Here is a 20,579-nt window from a genome sequence, read left to right as displayed (position 1 = left end):
CCCTTTCAAAATAATGCCCAATACATAGCACAACCTTCCTCATTCTCATCTCTTCCGTATTGAGGATTTACATTGTGCAATAAATGTTAACTGCAGGATTTGGCAATGTCTGCAAGAAAGCCACCTGATCGGCCCCATCTTCCTTCTCCCAAATAATCAGCTTTCTCCTGTCCTTATGCTTCCTCTCCATTCACTCAGTGCCCTCGTCTAACCATTAAGTGACTGTGAGAGTCATCCCTTCTAAGGTGTTCATTGTCAGATGGCAGCACCAAGGTGTAGTGACACTTTTTTAAGTATATTTTGAGAGAGACAGAGAGAGTGCAAGCTGGGGAGGTGCAGATAATCCCAAGCAGACTCTGTGATGTCAACGTAGAGCCCGACGCGGGGCTCGAACAAACGAAACCACGAGACCTGAACCGAAATCAAGAATCAGACACTTAACCAACTGAGCCACCCAAGTGCCCCCGGGTAGTGACATTTTTAAAATACGCTCTCGGAGGAGAAAAGGGATTAACTTTCAGGCAGACGCTATCATTTCCTCCAAGCAGGTGCGAGAAGTCAACAATGACTTGGAAATCACCTCTGAAAGTCTGCCAGTCATTGACAGAGTCCTTTTCGTATTGCCTACTCTTCAAAGCTTTTCCACATCTATTACTCTTTTGAACTCCCCCACAGCCTCTAAGGCAGGTAGAGGAAGTATTGTTGTCACTAGTTTTCAAGTATGATGCTGAGTCACAGAAAGGTTAAGTGGCTCTCCTAAGGTCACACAGCTAGTTAGAATCAGCCCAGGCAGCAGAAATCCTGGCTCTGCGAGCTCCCGAATAAATCATTTTCCTCACCACAGAGGCAATTCTCAAATTCCATCTTCTGGACAATAATGGCTGCATGGCACTTTCCATGAATGTCCTCCTAGCTCTAATTACTTGCCTAAGTCCAAGCGAATTCCAGAACCTTTTTCAGCTGACCTTCTCTAATGTATGGCAATATAATGAGCGCGCTTATATTCTACCATATAATGTTTCTGCTATACTTGTTTTGGAGTGTTTTAAGTGGTGTGATATTTGGACCCCAGGATTGTACTAACCTTGTACTAAAAGTACACTTTAAAAACCAAATAAGGAGGAGAAGAAAGTCTGAAAGGACCTAAAAGGTACATCCAAGTCACCCAACTTGGGAAATGGAGCATCTTTCAATGTAGTCTGTTCTGTGTGCTCTAAGCTTTAAACCATTTTGTTCTCAAACCACGGTTTCTGATGTCCTATTGGGAACCGTGACTTTCAGAGAAAGGAGATAGGGATTGTGTGCTGGCAGTGAAACATTCCCTCACGGACACATTTGGAAGAAAGGTAATTGGGTTCATCATGTGGGGGCGGGGAGCTTCACGACTGCTCTTTGACAACATAAACACCCAAAAGGCTTCCTTCACCACTTCAGCATGACATTCATAAAACTGCCCCTCCCCCCCAGAGCACAGGCCACCAAGTGTTCCTCCAAAGACCCACCAATAGGTCTTTCTGACTAATAGCGTAGAAAGTTCCCATTCATGTTTCTTACCCAAAGCATTTCTGGACGACAACATTCATCAATGTTGCTGTCCACGTAGTTCTTCCAGAACTACCACAAAATAGCACAAGTCTACCTATGCCCTTTGTTCGCAAAGGCAGCCCATAGTTGCCCCCTGCCTTTGGGATAAAGTCCAAATCCCTCGACCTGGTACATAAGACTCTAACACAATCCAAGGCTACCCTTTCAGCTTTATGCCTGACATTATTCTGTGCTTGTACAACTCAAGTTTTTCCCATCTTCACACACAAACACCCTAAAGTTTCCCCCGACTTACTTGTTCAAGTCACTTCTTCCATTGGAATGCTCTGCCCATTTGATTCCTTCTCGATGTCAAAAAGTCAGCTCAAAAACTTACTTTGTCCCAATTTAGCTAATTATATACGTGCCTTCTCCCTCCTTTTAAACTGTGTTATACAGTTCTTGATGCAACAGATTTACTCATAGTAGATGCTCAATAAATTTAGTTGGGTAAGTGGATAATTCTCATGCGTCCACGACAGAGTCTCATGAGGCAGGAAGGTACAATAGGGTGTACTGGCAGCCCTGCCCGGTGTCAGTTGGTGAACCAGTAGAACATTAGCAAGAGCCCTGGCCTTTTTGCAGTTTGCTCTTTGTAACTGGTCTGTTTTTCTCTAATTTGTGATGCAGGGCCTTAATCTTCTTGCCCCCATTGAATATACATGTCCATCATCAGCATAGTTAGAAAATTTTGTCCTTAGGATTTACAAAGTTTTGAAGTAATGATAGTATAAACATGTTTCCTAGAAGATTTTTTTTTAAACATTTATTTTTGAGAAAGAGAGAGACAGAGTGTAAGCGGGAGAGAGGCAGAGACACAGAATCTGAAGCAGGCTCCAGGCTCCGAGCTGTCAACACAGAGCCTGACGCGGAGCTCGAACTCGCAACCCATGAGATCATACAGAACCTGAGCGGAAGTCAGACGCTTAACTGACTGAGAGCCACCCAGGCGCCCCTGGAAGATTTTATCATTCTTACAAGGCAATGTGGTTTAGAAGTAGTTGAGGAAGAGAAATCACAAATAAGAAGTCAAGATCTCAAATGGAGGACAGAGGCTCGCCCTATAAAGAGAGATTGGCAGCCCTACTTTGGATTCCCAGGACACATCCAGCGTGGCGATCTTAGTGAACAACTGCGCTTGTCGCTCCTCTGGTGTGACTGGAGATCTGACCTAATGAAACTCGGCGAGCTGGGTCACCGGGGCCGCTGAGACATGAGTCTGCATTTCTCAAGTTGGCGTAACCGAATCGGAGCCATGCACGGCCGAGGTGGGCCAGAGGCTATCTGGTAGCCAAGGGCACTGCTGGGGCTTTAGAATAACAGCACAAGGTTGTAATCGGACGCCATCCCGGGACACTTAGCCAGTTAATCATCTCGATCAGCCATCTTTTATTCATAAACATGGAGGAATGATGTTCTCTTTGCTGCTCACTTTACCCTTTCAGGTTACACCAACATCCTGCTGCCCCGACACTCCCCTCTGTGTCACACAAAGCGCACCTGGCATTGTGAAGGCATCTTGTCACCAGGGCTGTCGATAGGAACATTGGAACCAGGGTGGACCAAGCACTGTTGCTCCCGGAGCTGGTGTGAGCATTTGCGGTTTAAAGGCAAGGCTTTAAGTAGCTCCTCTTTGAACCCCATCAAGACCACAAATCCACCGACACATGAGACAACCATGTAATGTGAGGCGGGAGCAGGCCTTGCGACCCCATAGCCCTCGCTGTTATCCCAATTATCCATTTTATTTCAGCCTTGAAGGAGAAGGTTCAAAAGGCTAGGGTTATTCGTTTTATGTCTCAAATGTTGAAAGTTCAACATTACCAAATCTATCAAACTTCATCACAGGGGAGCCCAGCTACGTCGAGAGACCACACACCGCCCTCCTTGATGGATGTGTGGTCCCATTTCTCCTTCTGTAACCCTAGATGAGTGGACCAGGGATGTTAACAAATTACCTGTGGGCAAGGATTGTGTTTTACTCATTATTCTGCACCCTCTCCCCCCCCCCCCCCCCTCAGGCTCTACCTCACCACTTGACATCCAGGTAGCAGACTTTATATAAAAGGGACTAAGAACAAAGGCTTTGGAGTCAGATTTCTGGGTTTGGCCCTCAATGGCTACACTGTCTTTAGCAATCTCTCTGGGCCCCAGTTTCCCCATCTGTAAAATCTGAATAATAATAGTACCAACTCACACAATGAATACGATAATTAACTGCATTAAGGCATGGGAGGTCCTTAAATAAATGTAAATGTGAGCTGTTTTTGCATTGTCTTGAATTTGGCTATGATGCATTATTGGGGGGGGGGGGGGGTTTACAGATCCTTAGTTCATGACCTTGGTTCACCTGCAATAAAGGAGAAAGAATACACACTGTATCTTCTTTTTAAGGTCTACGTCTGTAGATGAGTGATTTTCAAAGTGTGGTGTGGGGAACTCTGGGAATCCCCAAAAACCAAAACCCCAAGACCCAAGTCCTTAAGGTCAAAATTATTTTTGTAACAACACTAAAATGTTATTCACCTTTTCATTCTCATTCTTCCCTGACTTTCTGGAAAAGTGGGATTTTCCAGAAGCTACATGCTATGTGATGATGTCATCACTTAACATTTCATGGTATGAGTGCTTGTACATTCTTATGTGTGCAATTTTTTTATATTCCTCCGTTATTTCTGACACAGTAAGTAGCAATAGCTGTAACCCACATAAACAAATCTTTTCGGGGTACTCGATCATTTGTAAGAGTTTAAAAAGGTCCTGTGACCAAAAGGTTGGAGAATCTCTGCCAGACAATCTCAAGTTAAAGTCTCCCCCATTTCAAAATCTGTAATGTGAAAATACAAAACTCAGTCCTGATCTCTGAGACTCTGCCCACAGAGCTGGGGCCCTGAAACTGCTCTGCCTACATTTTGCCATTGTGTGTTTCAGACTGTCCGGGTCGGATCTCCCTGGTGAGGAGTGGCTGTGGAGTTTCGAGAAGCACGGCCAGCGCCATTCCATGATTAGAAGAGTCAAGAGGTTCCTGAGTGCCCACGAACACCCCGCCAGCCCCAGGAGGAGAAGCTATGGCAGGCAGGCCAGCGACAGCTCCATGTTCTTCCCCCCAAGTGGCGACGTCAGCCCAGCCAGAGATCTGCTGGATGTGCCCTCGAGAAGCCCCCACCATGCCTCACCCGCCCAAAGGCAACCCTGCTCCCCAGAGGGGAACCCCAAGGCGTACTCCAGCCTGGGGGAGCTGTCCACGATCAGGGAGACCAGCCGGACAAGCACTTTGCAGAGCCTGACTCCACAGTCGAGCGTGAGGGTCTCCCCCACCAAAATGCCGCAGGTCCCCGAGGTACTGATCACAGTGACCGAGGCACCAGTGCCCACATCACGTGACTCCACTGCCTCCATCCAGAGCGCAGAGTTTACCGGGGTTGAGCCAAGCAGGACTGGACAGCAGGAGGTGCCTGTGGGATTGATTGCATTCCCCTCAGAGAAAGGGACACCTCCTAGGGACCCCAGTCCTCAGACTAGTTCAGCCAAAGATGAGAGAAACATCCTCACGTTAGCCTCTGGGGAAGACCCTAATGATAATGACAAGTTCCCCAAACGGTGGAGCCTCCCCGGTTTCCTGGCATCCAGCCACGCCTCCCTGACAGGCCTAAGTCCAGATCCCATCAGTTCTGAGCCCGTTCTTTCACTTGACACAGAAACATCCTCAGAGACCAGAGGAATCAACATTGTGGCTGGCTCGCGAGCCTCTCCTGATGTGCTATACTTACTGGAAAACCTGGACACCAAGGAAACAGACATCGTAGATTTTAATAATGAGCAAGCTGAGGCATCACCCAACGGAATACCAGAAAGGTCTAGGACCTGGTTCTAGCCTAGATTCTTACTTTCCCAGAAGTTCAGCATTAGTTCCAGAACATACCTAAGGACTGGTCAACTTTTTAAAAAGCCATCACACTGTATAAGCTACTTTTTAAACTGAAGGGCATTATGATCCTGAGTGTCTGAGAACTGAGAAAATCAAACACATTCACATCATCCATTACAAGGTGACTTTCATAAAAGTTACACAGACCACAGTGACATATCTTAACCAAATAAGGAATCTTAAATATATATATATATATATATATATATATATATATATATGACTTATAATTCATAGATTGCTAGCTTTGTAGATAGATAGTCCAGTCTCCTGATTTTGCCTATAGGGAGACAAAGGAGTCTCTCCTCCCCTCCTTTTTCTTTTCTTCTGCGCTTCAATTATAAACAGAGGGAGCTGGGTCACACAATGCCTCAAAAGCCCCTTCCTAATTCCGACTCTTTGAGGCTTTCTGTCTCACTCCTTTCTAGAATTATTATCACTTCTTGATTCGTAAGCTCTATCAGCATCACAACCTCCATCTCCCTTCAATTTCCTTTTCTCTGTTTTCTTTTTATTCTCTCATCCCTTCATCCTTCCCTTCTACTCCGTCCCTCCTTTCAAGTGGTAATATTTTCTCTTGCTATCTCTGCTGCTTACTTCTTGCCACAGTTTTCAAACCATGAGGTGTTGGCAATGCCTCCTACGGGGCGATCAAAGATGTCTGACACATGCCAGCCTCCTAGTGGAAGGGGTGTGGGAGCTGATGGCACCCCACCACACCCTCGGCCGCCGTTGCTGTTCTTTCCATATCCACTCTTTGGTCTTGAACATTGGAGAAAAATTGGAAGGACAAGGAACACGAATAACCAAATGATATGGAACCAAAGAATAACAAGGCTTGAGTGTGTTTAACTTGAACTCTTAAAGCAAAAATCCCAATCATGTCCCAATCTGGGTCCAGTTACCACGTCTTCCAGGTTGTTTGGCATGAGGTAGGATCTCGGAGCTGGGAGGTTAAGGGGGTCCAGGACTGCACAATGCGGATGGGATGTTGACCACCTCCCTCCAAAGGGTTGTGGGGGTTGCAATTGGCTGGGGCCTCCAACTTTGTCTGGAAGGCCATATCTTAGGAGTACTGCTGTCACTATTTCTGTTGAATGATGAGGCTCGACTACATATGACTTACGAAATAAAGTAACCCTAGTTGCTACCCTTTATCAAGTGCTCAAGTCCAGGCAGCAGTGCGTAAAGTTCACAGAGAATCTCACTAATCCTCACAGGAATCCTATGGGTCAATATACTATTCTCACCACCTTATTCTAGTTTATTTTTAAAATTTATTTATTGATTGATTTTGAGAGAGAGAGAGTGAGCAAGCAGGGGAGGGGCAGAGAGGGAGAGAGAAAATCCCAAGCAAGTTCTGCACCGTCAGCATGGAGCCCGATGTGGGGCTTGAACTCACGAACCATGAAATGACCTGAGCCAAAACCAAGAGTCAGAGGCTTAACCAACTGAGCCACCCAGGCATGCCATGTTCTCTCCATTTTAAACACGAAGAAAACAGAGCCTTTGGAAAAGTAAAGTAGCGTGACTAAAATCACATAGCCAGAAAGTGACAGAGCTTGGATTCAAACCCAAGTTTATTTGACTCAAGAGCCCACACTCTTACCCTGGGTGCTCCCTCACTGTGCTGTGCCATGCGTAAGGTGCTGGATCTACCAGCAGTTTGCCCAGAATTCTGGAGGATGCCCCACGTAAGCCAGACCTGAGCTTCTCCAGCCTTGGCAACCCCTCCGGGTCCTCCCTGCTTGAGTCTACCTGGTCTTTTTTGCATGCACACAGGAGGGTGTCATCCCTCTTCGAGCCCAGCCATGATCCTCTCCATTTTTCTGACAGAGGAAAGTTGGCAGAACCCCTCCTTACCCCTCCCCACTCTTCCCAACATGCAGTGTTATCATTAGCACATTTTTGCAAGACGTTGCATCCAACTGGGCCACCCCAGCTGCATGACAGTAGTGACATTTACATTAACTGGTTTTTCTCAAAAGACTAAAAGGAAATAATATTGAAAGAAACACTATACATTGATGCTTCTCTATGTTGCTTGAGAGCATTAGTACCTAGGAAGGGACCAACATTCCCAAAGCGTTAAGTATGGACTAGAGCATCAAGCCCCGACATAACACCGCTGAGAGGCAGGAACCCTAACCCTCCCCCAGCCTCTTAATGCTATTTTCTTGGCTGTTGCAACTTAAGTCCCTCTATTCTCTTCTCTTTGGCTTTAGCTATTGCTCAAATTCAAATAAATTTCCACTTCGCTGCTTTTGAAATATAATCAATTTTTGTTCATAAATCCAAGGTGATAAATTATACACAAACAGAATCATAGGTTTCATGGAGGACTAGAAGAGTGTTCGTTCGTCTCTGCTTCCATCCATCCCTTATGCACCTTTGTCCAGAGAATTATTGAATCTCCTCAATATTTCATCAGACTCTGAGGTGGCCTTCCATTTCTTCCTGGCACTGGAAACTGAGTAATGACTCATTCAATGAGCCCGTGTAGTTGAATTCAGCTACAGATTCAAGCCAGCAACTGCCCAGATCAGATGAAGAAATCCTCTATTCATTCTAAAATGAGTTTTTACCCAAGACAGACCAACATTGCAAAAACAAAATTATTTCTTCTCTGGGACCTGATTTCATTGCCTGCTTAGCCCCTTTTCTCCTGAGCTCTGGAAACTTCTACCCCCTGCATTAATGGTCACATGGCCTGGCGGCTTAGTCTTTTTGGTTTGTCCCTTCCAAGAACAGGCTCGTGCATTAGATGTAATCCCCCAGCCAGAGAGTACAGTGAGGCCAAACCCCATCTTCTGCCTTCTTTCTCTGCTCTCTGGACATAGCTGTGCCCTGATGCCTGCCCACAGGACAGTGAAGGTAAAGGCCCGTGAGCTTTTTCTCTGTCGTCCAAGAATTTAGGCATGATTGGCCCTCCACGAAACAAGGAGAGCTGTTCTCTCCCCTCTTGAATCGTCCTGTGTACTTCATGGCTCACGGCCTCTACCACTCCAGGCGGTCACTTTTAGCCATGGAGAAAGCACCTTTTAAATGGAATGGAGAAATGTAAAATTTACCATTCATTTGAAGACTCACACATCATCTTTTTCAGTGTGTTCCCCCTCTAGCTTCTTCCTTCTTCAGAGAAACTGATTCCGTGCTCAATCATTTTTCCAAAATCTTCGTGTCATAACGTCTACTCTCTGAGAACCCGCCGAGCCCCAGCAGCCAGCCATGTGGTGTAACGGAATGAGGAATGCCAAACTGGCGTGTGACTTCTGCCTGTGTAGCTTTATGAACTTGAATGAGCCCCATCCCTCTGAATTGCATAGTCTCAGCTGGGAATTGGGCTTTTCTCTGCCTCATCTCACTGGCCCTTGTGAGGGACTGACGGGGGTTACGAGAAAAGGCTGGGAGCCCAGGCAGCGATGTCTGGTTGATGGGCACGGCTGGACTCGATGCCCCCACCATTCTGCAGAAGAAAGGACTTGTTCCTTTCCACTTTAGCCATTCACTTGTCAAGATCCCTTTATTCAAAAGGATTCTAATCTCTTTCATTCAAGAAAGCTTATCATTTCTCTTTTGGCTTCATTTTTTTTTTCTTTCATATGCTTCCCAGCATCTCCCACATCTTCCTTGTCACCAGTGTTTCCTGTCATTCCTTCACTCCTGACCCTACATCCCCAGGCCTCACCACCATGGCAACAAGTGCCTCTCCCTCCCCAGTGTGTGTACCAATCCCCTCAATCAAAACGTGGAACTAGATGGGCGCCTGGGTGGCTCAGTCAGTTAAGCGTCTGACTTTGGCTCAGGTCGTGATCTTACAGCTTGTGGGTTTGAGCCCTGTGTCGGGCTCTGTGCTGACAGCTCGGAGCCTGGAGCCTTCTTCGGATTCTGTGTCTCCCTCTCTCTGCCCCTCCCCATTTACAATCTGTCTCTCTCCTTGTCTCTCAAAAATAAATAAACATTAAAAAAAAGTTCTTTCCCACAAAACGTGGAACTAGAGAACAATTAATTGCTTCTGTTCTTTCCACTATAATCCTAGGGGATTTAGCACCCCTGGTTTGAAGTCAGAGGACCATCTTACGGCATCTAACCTCCCTAAACCTGTTCTTATATCAGTTAATTTTGGAATAAGCATGACAACTGTACTCCTAAGCAAGAGCCAAATTCGAATCTGATTCCACCTGCCCTTCCCTCATCACAATCATCATTTACACGATCCACAATAAACATTTTCTAAAGTGGTGTGGTATTAACAGTAATAACCAAGGATTTTCCTCGTTTCCTCTTATCCGACCATCTCACAGAGAGCCTCAATCCTTTCATGTGTGTTCTGTTTTTCTTAGTTCTATGAACCCTAATTTTTAGGACGGTCTTCACCACTGAAATGGCCACTGAGTCAAAAGAATCAATTCAAGAATGCCAGCCTTGTTCTCTTATTGCAAATCATGGAAAACCCAGGAGAAGGATCCCAACCCTGGCACAGCTTGAGAGACGTGATCCCAACATTTACCTCTTTCCAGCCTCCCTTTGCACCTCTGCCGAGCGTGGCCATCATCCCTGGCCAAGGCAAACAGATGACAGGAACAATGACCCTGGAAAGTAGGGCACAAGAACCACATTTTCCCTAATTACTCAAGTAGCTCAGACCAGGGATTCTGTTTTTGTGTTGTTTTGTTTTGTTTCTGGATTAAGGAAGTAGACCCAGATCTTTCTGCCACAGGCAGATTTGGCCAGATGGCTACCTGGAACCATCTTCTTGGAGCTTCTGGTTTTAAACATTTACCTAACAGAGTCAGCCAAGGGAAGGCTACATCATGTATCCTGAAACAAATAAGAACCTTTCTAAAATACATTTGATACAGAAATGCTGATGTGTCCCCCGGGTTCTTTGTCCAGGCTAGTGTTTCTCAACCAGAGGTGATTTTGCACCCAGGAGATATTTGGCAATGTCTTGAGATGTTTTGGGTTGTCACAGTGTGGGGGGGGGGGGGGGCGCTACTGGCATCTAGTGGGCAGAGGCCAGGGATGTTTCTAAACATCCTACAGAGCACAGGATGGCCCTCCATGACAACTATCGGGCCCCAAATACTTAGGTTAGGAACCCTGATTTAGGCCAATAGGAAGATTAAAACGAAACAAACACCAAGGAGATTAATGAAGAGAGACGAAGAAGAAATAGAACTAGAAGAGATCAGATGAACCCAGCCACTGGCTAAATTCCTATTCTGTGCACAAGCTTCACCCCTTCTCCTTGATGCAGAAGGATCTGATATGTCAACTCCCAAAACACTGCGGGCAAACCTTGAGGTCCGCCCTTAGAGAATTCCTTAGAAGGCTCCTACCAGTAAGAGTAGCTAAATGCCACGGCTAGCCTGACAGTGTGGCTCACAGAAAGGGTGACAGTAATATATTCTACCAAATATCACACAGGAACCTGTGCCAGTAAACTGCTAGGTAATGGAGAGAGATCTGCTGTAGCTTCAGCCTTTATATATGTCTCACTCAGGACCAAACAAATAAACCATATCTTCTAGAGAAATAACTTGGCATTTTATTTTGTAGAGAAGGGACATTTTAGAAGAAAGTTGTTACAGTGGGTAGGATGTCTACCTCCTTCCCACAGACCACACAACCTCATGGATTTCCCAGCACCTCCAGGAGAATAATATCCGGGAATTGGTAAAGTCCTGGATGAGGTCACCACTTGGACTTTTATTTATAGTCATTCATGAGACATTAGGCAACTCCTGAGTGTCAGATAGTCAGCCTAAGCTTAGTGGTGGCACTTAGGACCCTGTGCCTCCCACATCATCTGTCACTGTCTTCTGTGGCTGTAGGGGAATAACACTTGGCTTGTTTGTATGTTTATATGTTGCCTTTCATCCCCAATCCTATTCGCCTCCCAACTATTTTTTTCGAGAATTCTTTTTTTAAAGTTTATTTATTTAGAGGGAGAAAGAGAGAGTGCCAACAGGAAGGGGCAGAGAGACGGGGAGAGAGAGAATCCCGAGCGGGCTCCGTGCTGTCACCACAGAGCCCTGTGTGGGGCTCAGTCTCACCAACTGTGGAATCATGACCTGAGCTGAAGTCAAGAGTCAGCCACTCAACCAACTGAGCCATGCAGGAACGCCCTCAGCAACTATTTTCACGTGTTTAATGTAAAGCCCTTTGTTTGTAAACATTCTTCCACGATGTGTATTTGGGTGCAAGTGTTTTCAACTTATGTAAATGTTTTTTTATTATAGGTCTCGTCTGTTTGCTCACCTCAGTACAATGTTTTTAAGATCCTCCCTTCCAAGTTCCCCTGTGTAACACCTCTCATCCGTTGCTTCTAACACCCACGTGTTCTAAGATGTCTTATAGTATTCATCCGTTCCCCTCTCGCCTCCACCCCCTCCATAGTAAGCTCCTTCAGACGCTTCCTTTATGGCCCCCATGGAGCATCTTATATCCAGGAGCAGAGTCACTGGGTCACGGAGCTTGGATATACTTAACCTGACTATGTACTGCCAGACGCGCTCCAGAATCACAGCGCTGACTGGTCGCCCACAGCACACTTTCTCCACCACCACCTTCCTGCCCCAGGCTTGGCACCACCTAGTTTTTGGATTTTTCCAGTCTAACAAGTGTGAAGTGACCCCTGCTTGCTGTTGAATTGACATTTCCTTGCCAATTAAACAGTATTGATCGCTGTATGATATTTATCTGATTTACTAATGACATTAAACATCCCTTCATATAATTCTTAATTCTTTTGGGACTTCTCGTCTGAACTGCCTTGAGAGAAAGAGAAAGGAAAGAAAAGAATCCAAACTAGACCCGAAGTTAAGAGACCTGGAAATCTCCATCAAATGTGACCATAACCTTAGCTGTGTGGTCTCTTAGCTGTGTTCAAGTAACTTGATTACTTGACTTCAGTTTGCTCGGCTCTAAAATTAATGGTTAGGGGTGCCTGGGCTCAGTCAGTTAAGCATCTGACAGCTCAGAACCTGGAGGCTGCTTAGGATTCTGTGTCTCCCTCTCTCTCTGCCCTCCCCTGCTCATGCACGTATGTGTGTGCACTCTCTCTCTCAAAATAAATACACATTAAAAAAATAATAATAAATAAATCAAATTAATGGTTAGATGAAGTGATTTAAGGTCTCATTCAAATGCTGGTTCTAATAACATTTCTGGAGATTCTATACATGGGGGAGAAAGGAAGAAATAGTTATGATGGATATTGAGAGTGGCAAAAAGAAACAAACGGCAGAAAGGAACAAAACGGGCGGTGGGACAAGGAAAGAGAGAGTGGACACCCATCGGGTCCTGGGGTAAGCCAAGTGTTTAACATCTATCACGTCAGCGGATCCTCAGGAAGCACTGTTACCCATTCATTACATGGGAGGAGACAGAGACGTTAAATAACTTGCTGAAGGTTACCCAACGGTTAAAATTTCAATCTTGGATTTCAACCCAGGTCTCTTGGGCTCATTGCTGATTCTACTCTTCCACACTGCATCTGAAAAACAACAAACTAGGATAGGATAGAAATTTCTGTATTCAGAACACAACAGATTAGCAGTCAATTGCCATAACTACTCAACCAGCTCTGTTGATTTCGCTTTCAAAGTCTGGTGGGGACTCCCAGGAAGCCAAGGTTGATTGAATACCTGTTATGTTTCAGTGTTATGGGAGGCGCTGGACATACATGATCCCATCTGATTCTCTTAATAAACTATGAGGTGTCACGATGCCCATTTTACACCTAAAGACACTGAGGTTCGGGAAGGTGAAATAGTGTATCCATGTCACAGAGCTGATAATTGGCAGAGCTGGGGTTCAGAATCAGGTCTGCACATAAACTAGGAGGCAGAGGTTTCATTTCCCTGAGGAATAGCCCAAACCTAAAGCCTATTTCTCCATAAACAGCTTTCTTGCAGGTAAACGTGTTCTCTTCATGATCCCTGTCTTCAACTGGGAACAATTTAAGCCCCTGAGTTTAATAGAAGATTGGGTATAATATAGGATTGTCCTTTGTCATTAGTTAAAACTGGTGTCGGTGCCTGAAACAAGTCTGTGGATCTGTGCAAGACACCAATTTCTTCTCCTTTGCGCACAGGTGAGCTGTGTAGGTGTATCCTTGAGAATGATGGAATCGTATGCAGTGTGTGTGACATATATGAATTCAACTATGTGAGTTTGACCAAAGAAAGAGAAGCACTTGTGTATATGTGTAAATAAAAGACCCTCTGGGACGCCTGGGTGGCTCAGTCGGTTGAGCTCCTGACTCTTGATTTCGGCTCAGGTCATGATCCTAGGGTCGTGGGATCAAGTCCCACATCAGACTCTGTGCGGATCGTGAAGCCTGCTTAAGATTCTCTCTCTCTCCTGCTCTGGCCCTCTCCCCCACTCCCTCCCTCCTTCTCTCTCTCTCTCTCTCTCTCTCTCTCTGAAATAAAAAGAAGAGACCCTCCTCACTTCCCCCCTCCCCCAGGGAACATATACCTCAGCGTGAGTAGGAGATGGAAGATGAGAATTCCATTCAACCAGCCTCAGTTCCAAGGAGAGTGAGTCTGGCATTTAAAGGCACAACAGTAGAACTCCTTAAACAGCTTGGCTCCTAAACACAAGCCAAACATCATCTGCTGTTCAACTGAAAAACTTCCAATGACTTTCAGCATCCGGGCACATAGGCTTCCTGAGAAAGATAGAATAAAGTGCCCCACGCGGTACCTCCCTAAGAGATTCTCAGTGGTCATTTCTACCCCACCAGTTTTCTCATTGGGTGCTGAGTTTAGGGCCGAACCTCCGCATAAGCTCGCTGTGATATGTTCATTACCCAAGGATTTACACTGGGGCATCCCGGAAGCACAATGGGGACAGAGTGCAAGGGTAGAAGTATGTACAACAATTTTATTGTCTGAGCCAGAGGTAGATGTAGAACTTTGGGCCGCAGTGGCAAGCTGGTGGCCTGGATCTGACTTCCTGATAGCTCTTACTCATCTAGGATTCTCCAGTTTACCACAGTCTCCACATCTCCCTATTGCCCCACACTGAGCCTGCTTCACTCAGTTGTTGTCTATTTGGCCCCGGTGGGTATCTTCAGTTGGCAATATTTTACTAAAGCATCAGCGGCTCCATGGGGACCTCCACCACCGTGAGTTCCCTAAACTGTGCAAACACGGAAAGAATAAGAAGGTACAAAGCCAATGATGTCAGGTCATCTTTCTCGTCACTGCTATAAACTCCGGCCCCATGCTAGCACTCAGACATCGTAAACCTGTATTCGTTCCTCTTTCTGACCTGCTTCTCTGGGTGAACTGTACACTCAGAATTCTCCCTGGCTCAATGACAGTGCGAATCATTTGAGACGCAGGGACCCTGCCACTAGCCAACCGTGCCTGACCGGGCCCCGTTGGCTCAGGCCTTGCAGGAATGTCCCATCCAGACAACCCAGGAACAGCATGTCATTTCTGTGTCGTTCCCACTGGGCAAACTCTAGCCTCTCCACGCGGGTCTGCGCGGCCACAGCTGCCATTCGTAGTCCCCGGCAGGCTGGCTGTCTCCTGCCACGGGCAGAGGCCGCCTGGAGCCCTCCTGCTATTTCCAGCTATTGACCTCAGTCTGAGGTCAGCTCCTGAGCAAGCTGCATGGAACACGGAATAATGGGGGCAGCTCCACAGAGAGGGGAGATAAAAGGTTCACCCCTATAAGGAAAAGGGCAGGTCGGTGAGTAGAAGAATAGGCAGCTAAGCCCTAGTTGGTAAATTCTCTTGGTGTGGGGAAGAGATGGCTGAGAAAGTTGATTTAAAAGACCAAAAGTTGATTTAAAAAAAAAAAAAAAAAAAGTTGGGGGGGGACACCTGGGTGGCTTAGTCAGTTAGCGTCCGACTTTGGCTCAGGTCATGATCTCACAGTTTGTGGGTTCGAGCCCTGCGTTGGGCTCTGCACTGACAGCTCAGAGCCTAGCGCCTCCTTTGGATTCTGTGTCTCCCTCTCTCTCTGTCCCTGCCCCATTTGTTCTCTCTCTCAAAAATAAATAAAAATATTAAAAAAAAAAAAAAAAAAAACGGAGGCACCTGCGTGGCTCAGTCAGTTAAGTGTTCAACTTTGGCTCAGGTCTTGATCTCGAAGTTACTGAGTTCAAGACCCACGTTAGGCCCTGTGCTGAGAGCTCAGAGCCTGAAGCCTACTTCAGATTCTGTGTCTCGCTCTCTCTCTGCGCCTCCCCAACTCGTGGTCTGTCTCTCTCGAAAATAAACATTAAAATTAAAAAAAAAAAAAAACTGTACATCAGGAGAAATACCAAATAAAAGAGACAAGAATGCACCTATGTCTACGAGTTCTCTCCCCGATGAGCACTAGCTTTGTGTTCAGCTAATACCGAGTCCAGAGTCACTTTCCTCAGAATATACTTCAAGGGACACTCCTCCCTTGGCAGGGAGCCCTGTGGAGACTGAGAACAAGAAGTAGGAAGCCCAACACCAGATTAGAAAGGAGCCTTTCCCTCTGTCCCGCCAGCATTTGGGGTTGGGGTCAGGCCCCCAGCCACCAGGGCACTTCTCAGCAGCTGCCCCACCTCCGTTACCTGGGGCCAACAGGGTTGACGCCACCCCCCTGCACACCTTTTGCAAAGCCCACTCTGTTGTCACCCACCAAACGCACAGTGCGCTTCTGCTGAGATCCAGAGCTGGCCCGAGCTGGTGGTGGCGTGTAGAACGTGAAAGCTGCTGGTTACGGTCCCGTCCCTCAGGGCCTTCGGGGCATCCAAAGGAGCAGATGGGGATCCTGTGGGCCTCACAGCTGCCCAGGCTCCACCACACGGGGCTCCAGCTTTTTCGATGTGTTTTTCAGCAGATAGCTCCCACTTCCGCTGGTCAATGGGGAAGGTTGCGCAAGACAAATCTATAGTCTTCTGCAATCCACAGTGTACCAGGGACACGGAAGGCACGGTGAGCTCCTGCTTTTACTTCATGTTCCATTCATAAAACTAAACTCCAAATGTGGCCTCATCAACTTTTGTCAAGAAGAGAACATAGGGGCGCCTGGGTGGGTCAGTCAGTTAAGCCTCCAACTTCAGCTCAGGTCACGATCTCGGGGTTCATGAGTTCGAGCCCCATGTTGCGTTCTGTGCTGACAGCTCGGAGCCTGGAGCCTGCTTCAGATTCTGTGTCTCTCTCTCCCTGCCCCTGCCCCGCTTGTGCTCTGTCTCTCTCTCTCTGTCTCTGTCTCTCTCTCAAAAATAAATTTAAAAAATAAAATTTTTTTAAAAAGAAGAGAATATAAAGGGTATGAATGTGAACTTCTGGATTCAGACTGTGTGGGTTCAAATCCTGAATCAACCACTGCTTGTGCAAAGTTACTTAACCTTTCTGTGATTTGGTTTCCTCAGAGATAGAATGGGGATAATCGTAATGCCCAGTATTGTTAGCATTACATGAGCTAATACATACACAACTCCTAGTATATCATCTGTCATCTAGCAAGCACTTGGTAAATGTTTGCTACCATTATTGTATCATCACAGGATTAAATAATACGGGGATTAAGAGCTGGGGGACCAGGTCCTATTCAGGCTCAAGTGCTTCCTAGCTGTGTGACCTAAGTCAAGTTACCTGACCCGTTTTAGCCTCTATTTCAGCAGTGATAAAATGGCATTAATGCCCATACCTTCCTCACTGGGCTGTTTTAGAAATTAAATGAAATAGTGGGTATAAAGCAATTCACACAAGGCCTGATGCAAAGTTATGGCTCCATAAATGTTAACTGTAGTTTATTATTTAATGAAGAAGGCCTGATTTTCGAACAAAAATAAGATTTGAGGCTGTATAATATTTCTTCCTAAAAAGTATAAAAATGACTCCTCTCCTGAATCAAAGATCTGGAGATAATTCCTTAAACTTCCTGCCTTAAAAACTGAGTTGAGAAAAAAGCATATTGCAAACTCCACTTGCAGAGGCAAAGGCCCACAAGGGGACCAAAGGGGGGGGGGGGGGGGTTCTCAAGCAGCACTGCCCCAACCTGCCTCCGGGTGGCAGCATTTTAGCATGTTGAACTTCCCGGAAGTCCCTGGTCAGACCATCCAATTTCATCCACCCAAACCAAGGGTCATCATGATGTTTATCCCTGAGGGCTGCTGGAGATTTGCAGACACACTAGAAATTGCCTCTGGGAGAGGAAGTTTGGGACACAGACAGGACTGGGGAGTAACCAGGGCCATGACTAGGGTGTGCAGGCCTCCTCTCTGTATAAACAATTTGAGTCACCCCAAATCGGCATGTCCTTTCTAGACACTGAATTTTGTGCCGAAAGAGGAAGCAGCAGCAGAAAAACAAAACTACACTCACCCCAGGAGTGATCCACTGGCCAGGCAGGTCCCTCCTGAGACCAGGGCCTGGCCACAGGGCACAGGACACCTTCATTAGTCTTAGGACCCCCTGCTCAGATGGCATGGCCAGCTTCACCCTCACCCCAGCCCCAGCACCGGGGAGGGACTTAAACATGAGAAACCAGAGGAAGGCATTCCAAAGCATGGAAGGGCTTGGGGTGGGAACAAGACTTCCTAGGGGCAGGGATCCCCGGGTCTAAGGTGATGAAGGGGAAAATAAAGGAAGTATGGGGTGGTGCAAGAGAAAAGGGGAAAAAGCAAAAATGAAGCAGGGTATCCCACATAATCCCCCAGGCCCGCTCAGTAACCCTTAGGCTGCATACCTCCTCCTTTTTCTGAATGGCAGGCCAAATGCTCCCTCCTGTAACCCAAAGACATTACCAGATAGGAACTAAGGACAGCCCAGTCACACATAATTTATTTCTTTTAATTTTTTTTAAATGTTTATTCATTATTGAGAGACAGAGAGAGACAGAGCATGAGCAGGAGAGGGGCAGAGAGAGAGGAAGACACAGAACCCGAAGCAGGCTCCAGGCTCTGAGCTGTCAGCACAGAGCCCGACGTGGGGCTGGAACTCACGAACTGCGAGATCGTGACCTGAGCTGAGATCGGACGCTTAACTGACTGAACCACCCAGGTGCCCCACACATAATTTATTTCTTAAAACTTTGGTTAACATTTCAAATCTCTTCCAAGTGGGTTGTTTACCAAAGAAAAACCTAGAAAGTTGAGAGCTAAGGGTCTCATCGGGAGGGAAAACAATGCAATAAAGTGTTGTCTGAGATCAAGGGGGTGGCTCAACAAGCCTCTCCAGTATGCACTCAGTGCCTGGGGACGTCAGTCAGGGTGAGGAAGTACATCAGGATGGGAACAGAGGAGGCAAGACTGCGCCAGTAAAAAAGTCTGACACACCGGTCTGAGCAGAGCTAGGGAGGTTCGGCGTATTTTGGGGCCCCTCAGATCCAGCTGGCCCTCTCTTCTTGAATGGATGGGACATTATGGAATAGAGAGTCTCTTCATCTGTAGGACACCAAGGAACAGACAGACGTCTGAGGCTGCTGATACCCCAGTGTCACCAGGCTGGTTACAGAAACGTACTCACAGTGGGTCTCCATATCACTGATCAGTTCCTAGAAACTCGGGGTGGGAAGGAAATTTTGGTGTCACCTAGTTCATTACCCCATTGTGTGACAGAATTCTCTCTACGGTATCACTGCCAAGATTGTTCCCACCAGAACTCCTCCAGCGAAAGACAATTCGCCCCTGGAGCACTGCATGCTGGGACATCACTCAGTAGATGGCCTTCTCCACATCTGCCTCCTGGCAACCATTCTCATACCCCCTCTGGGTTCATACCTAGATTGTCCATCCTTCTCCACACCGAGGACCACCCTCGGACATTTGAAGAATGCCATTATGCTGCATCTACATAAACCCCAACACACATACACACACACGCGCCCACACACGCACGTACACACACACCGTTTCTTGAGACCAAATCTTGCCAAACAATTCTTTACATCTCGTGGTCCCTTCACCAACGTTCTCTCTCTCTACTGGAAGTGTCGTAATTTAACAATGGCCCTACTCACACGTGTCCCCAGAAGCAAACACAACACTCCTCATGTTTCTTCGCATTTTGTTTTTCCCACCAGCGCACAGGGGAGCAGCACAATCAGCTTCCTTGTTGCAGACATTCAGCCCCTATCCACATAACCCCATAACAGGGGGATCGCGCCTGCTCTGTTCACCGCTGTACCCCTTCTCCCCAGAGATTAGACCACTGTCTGGCACTGGGTGGTCACTCAAGAAGTATTCGCTTAGTGAATGAGTGACATTTTGGGAGTGTAGGCTCATTTTGGGTTTTGTTCTAGTAGTAGTTGGTGGTGGTGGTTGTTAATAGTCGGGAAGAACAGTTTTATTTGGGGCATAGTTAGCCCTATCCAAGTAGACACGTCAAATGGACAACCGGATATCAGACACGTCTGGAGATTAGAGGAGAGGACAGGGCCAGAGAGAGAGAGGGGAGTCACCAACTCACAGGAACGTGGCCCTTTTTCCACATGGCCTCCTGAGGCCAGTGACCATCAGCCTCTCCTCTGCCCCCCACACTCATCCCAAGCAGTAGAGCCCCCAGACTCGTCCACCTTCCCCTTCTATCCCCATTATCCCTGGGAGATTCTAGTACTGAAGGGGAATGCTCGCCCTCCTTGCCCAAGGGAACGTCACAGGAAAGATCTGAATCAATCACGTGCATTTCTGGGAGCAGCACAGGCAGCTTCCACGACTGCTAGAGAAAGTCAGCCACTTCCAACGCTAAAATGAATTTCTTTCTCAGCACACGGCCGGGAACTTAGAGATCAGCAATCAAGGAAGGGGCATTTCCATGCTGTCCCCTTACATCAGTCTCCATAGGACAGGTGCACGATATTGGAGTCCTGGTGTCCCCTGGTAGGGTGGGCTCTGGAGGCCAGCAGTGCCCTCTGGTGGTCATAACAACACTGATGCTCATGAGAGTAACTAACACCAGGAGCCAGTTAGTGATCAGAATGACTACCACTTGCCATGAGCATTTACCATGAGCCAGACTTGTAATAAGAATTTTACCCAGGGCACCTGGGTGGCTCAGTTAAACGTCCGACTCTTGGTTTCGGCTCAGGTCATGATCTCATGGGTTCGTGAGTTTGAGCCCCG

General features: G+C 46.8%; 1 protein-coding gene across 1 annotated transcript in view; it reads left to right on the top strand.

Annotated features, from left to right (window-relative positions):
- The window catches only part of BEST3 (bestrophin 3), a 37,491-nt gene extending 32,033 nt beyond the window's left edge, over positions 1–5,458 (top strand). Inside the window, exon 9 of the mRNA XM_030321702.1 lies at positions 4,516–5,458. Within this exon, the coding sequence (XP_030177562.1) occupies positions 4,516–5,458 (943 nt within the window). The remainder of the gene's footprint in view (positions 1–4,515) is intronic.
- Positions 5,459–20,579: the final 15,121 nt, after the last annotated feature.

This window comes from Lynx canadensis, chromosome B4 (genome assembly GCF_007474595.2).
Source record: "Lynx canadensis isolate LIC74 chromosome B4, mLynCan4.pri.v2, whole genome shotgun sequence".
NCBI lineage: Eukaryota > Metazoa > Chordata > Mammalia > Carnivora > Felidae > Lynx > Lynx canadensis.
This window is presented reverse-complemented; position numbering and strand designations above follow the sequence as displayed.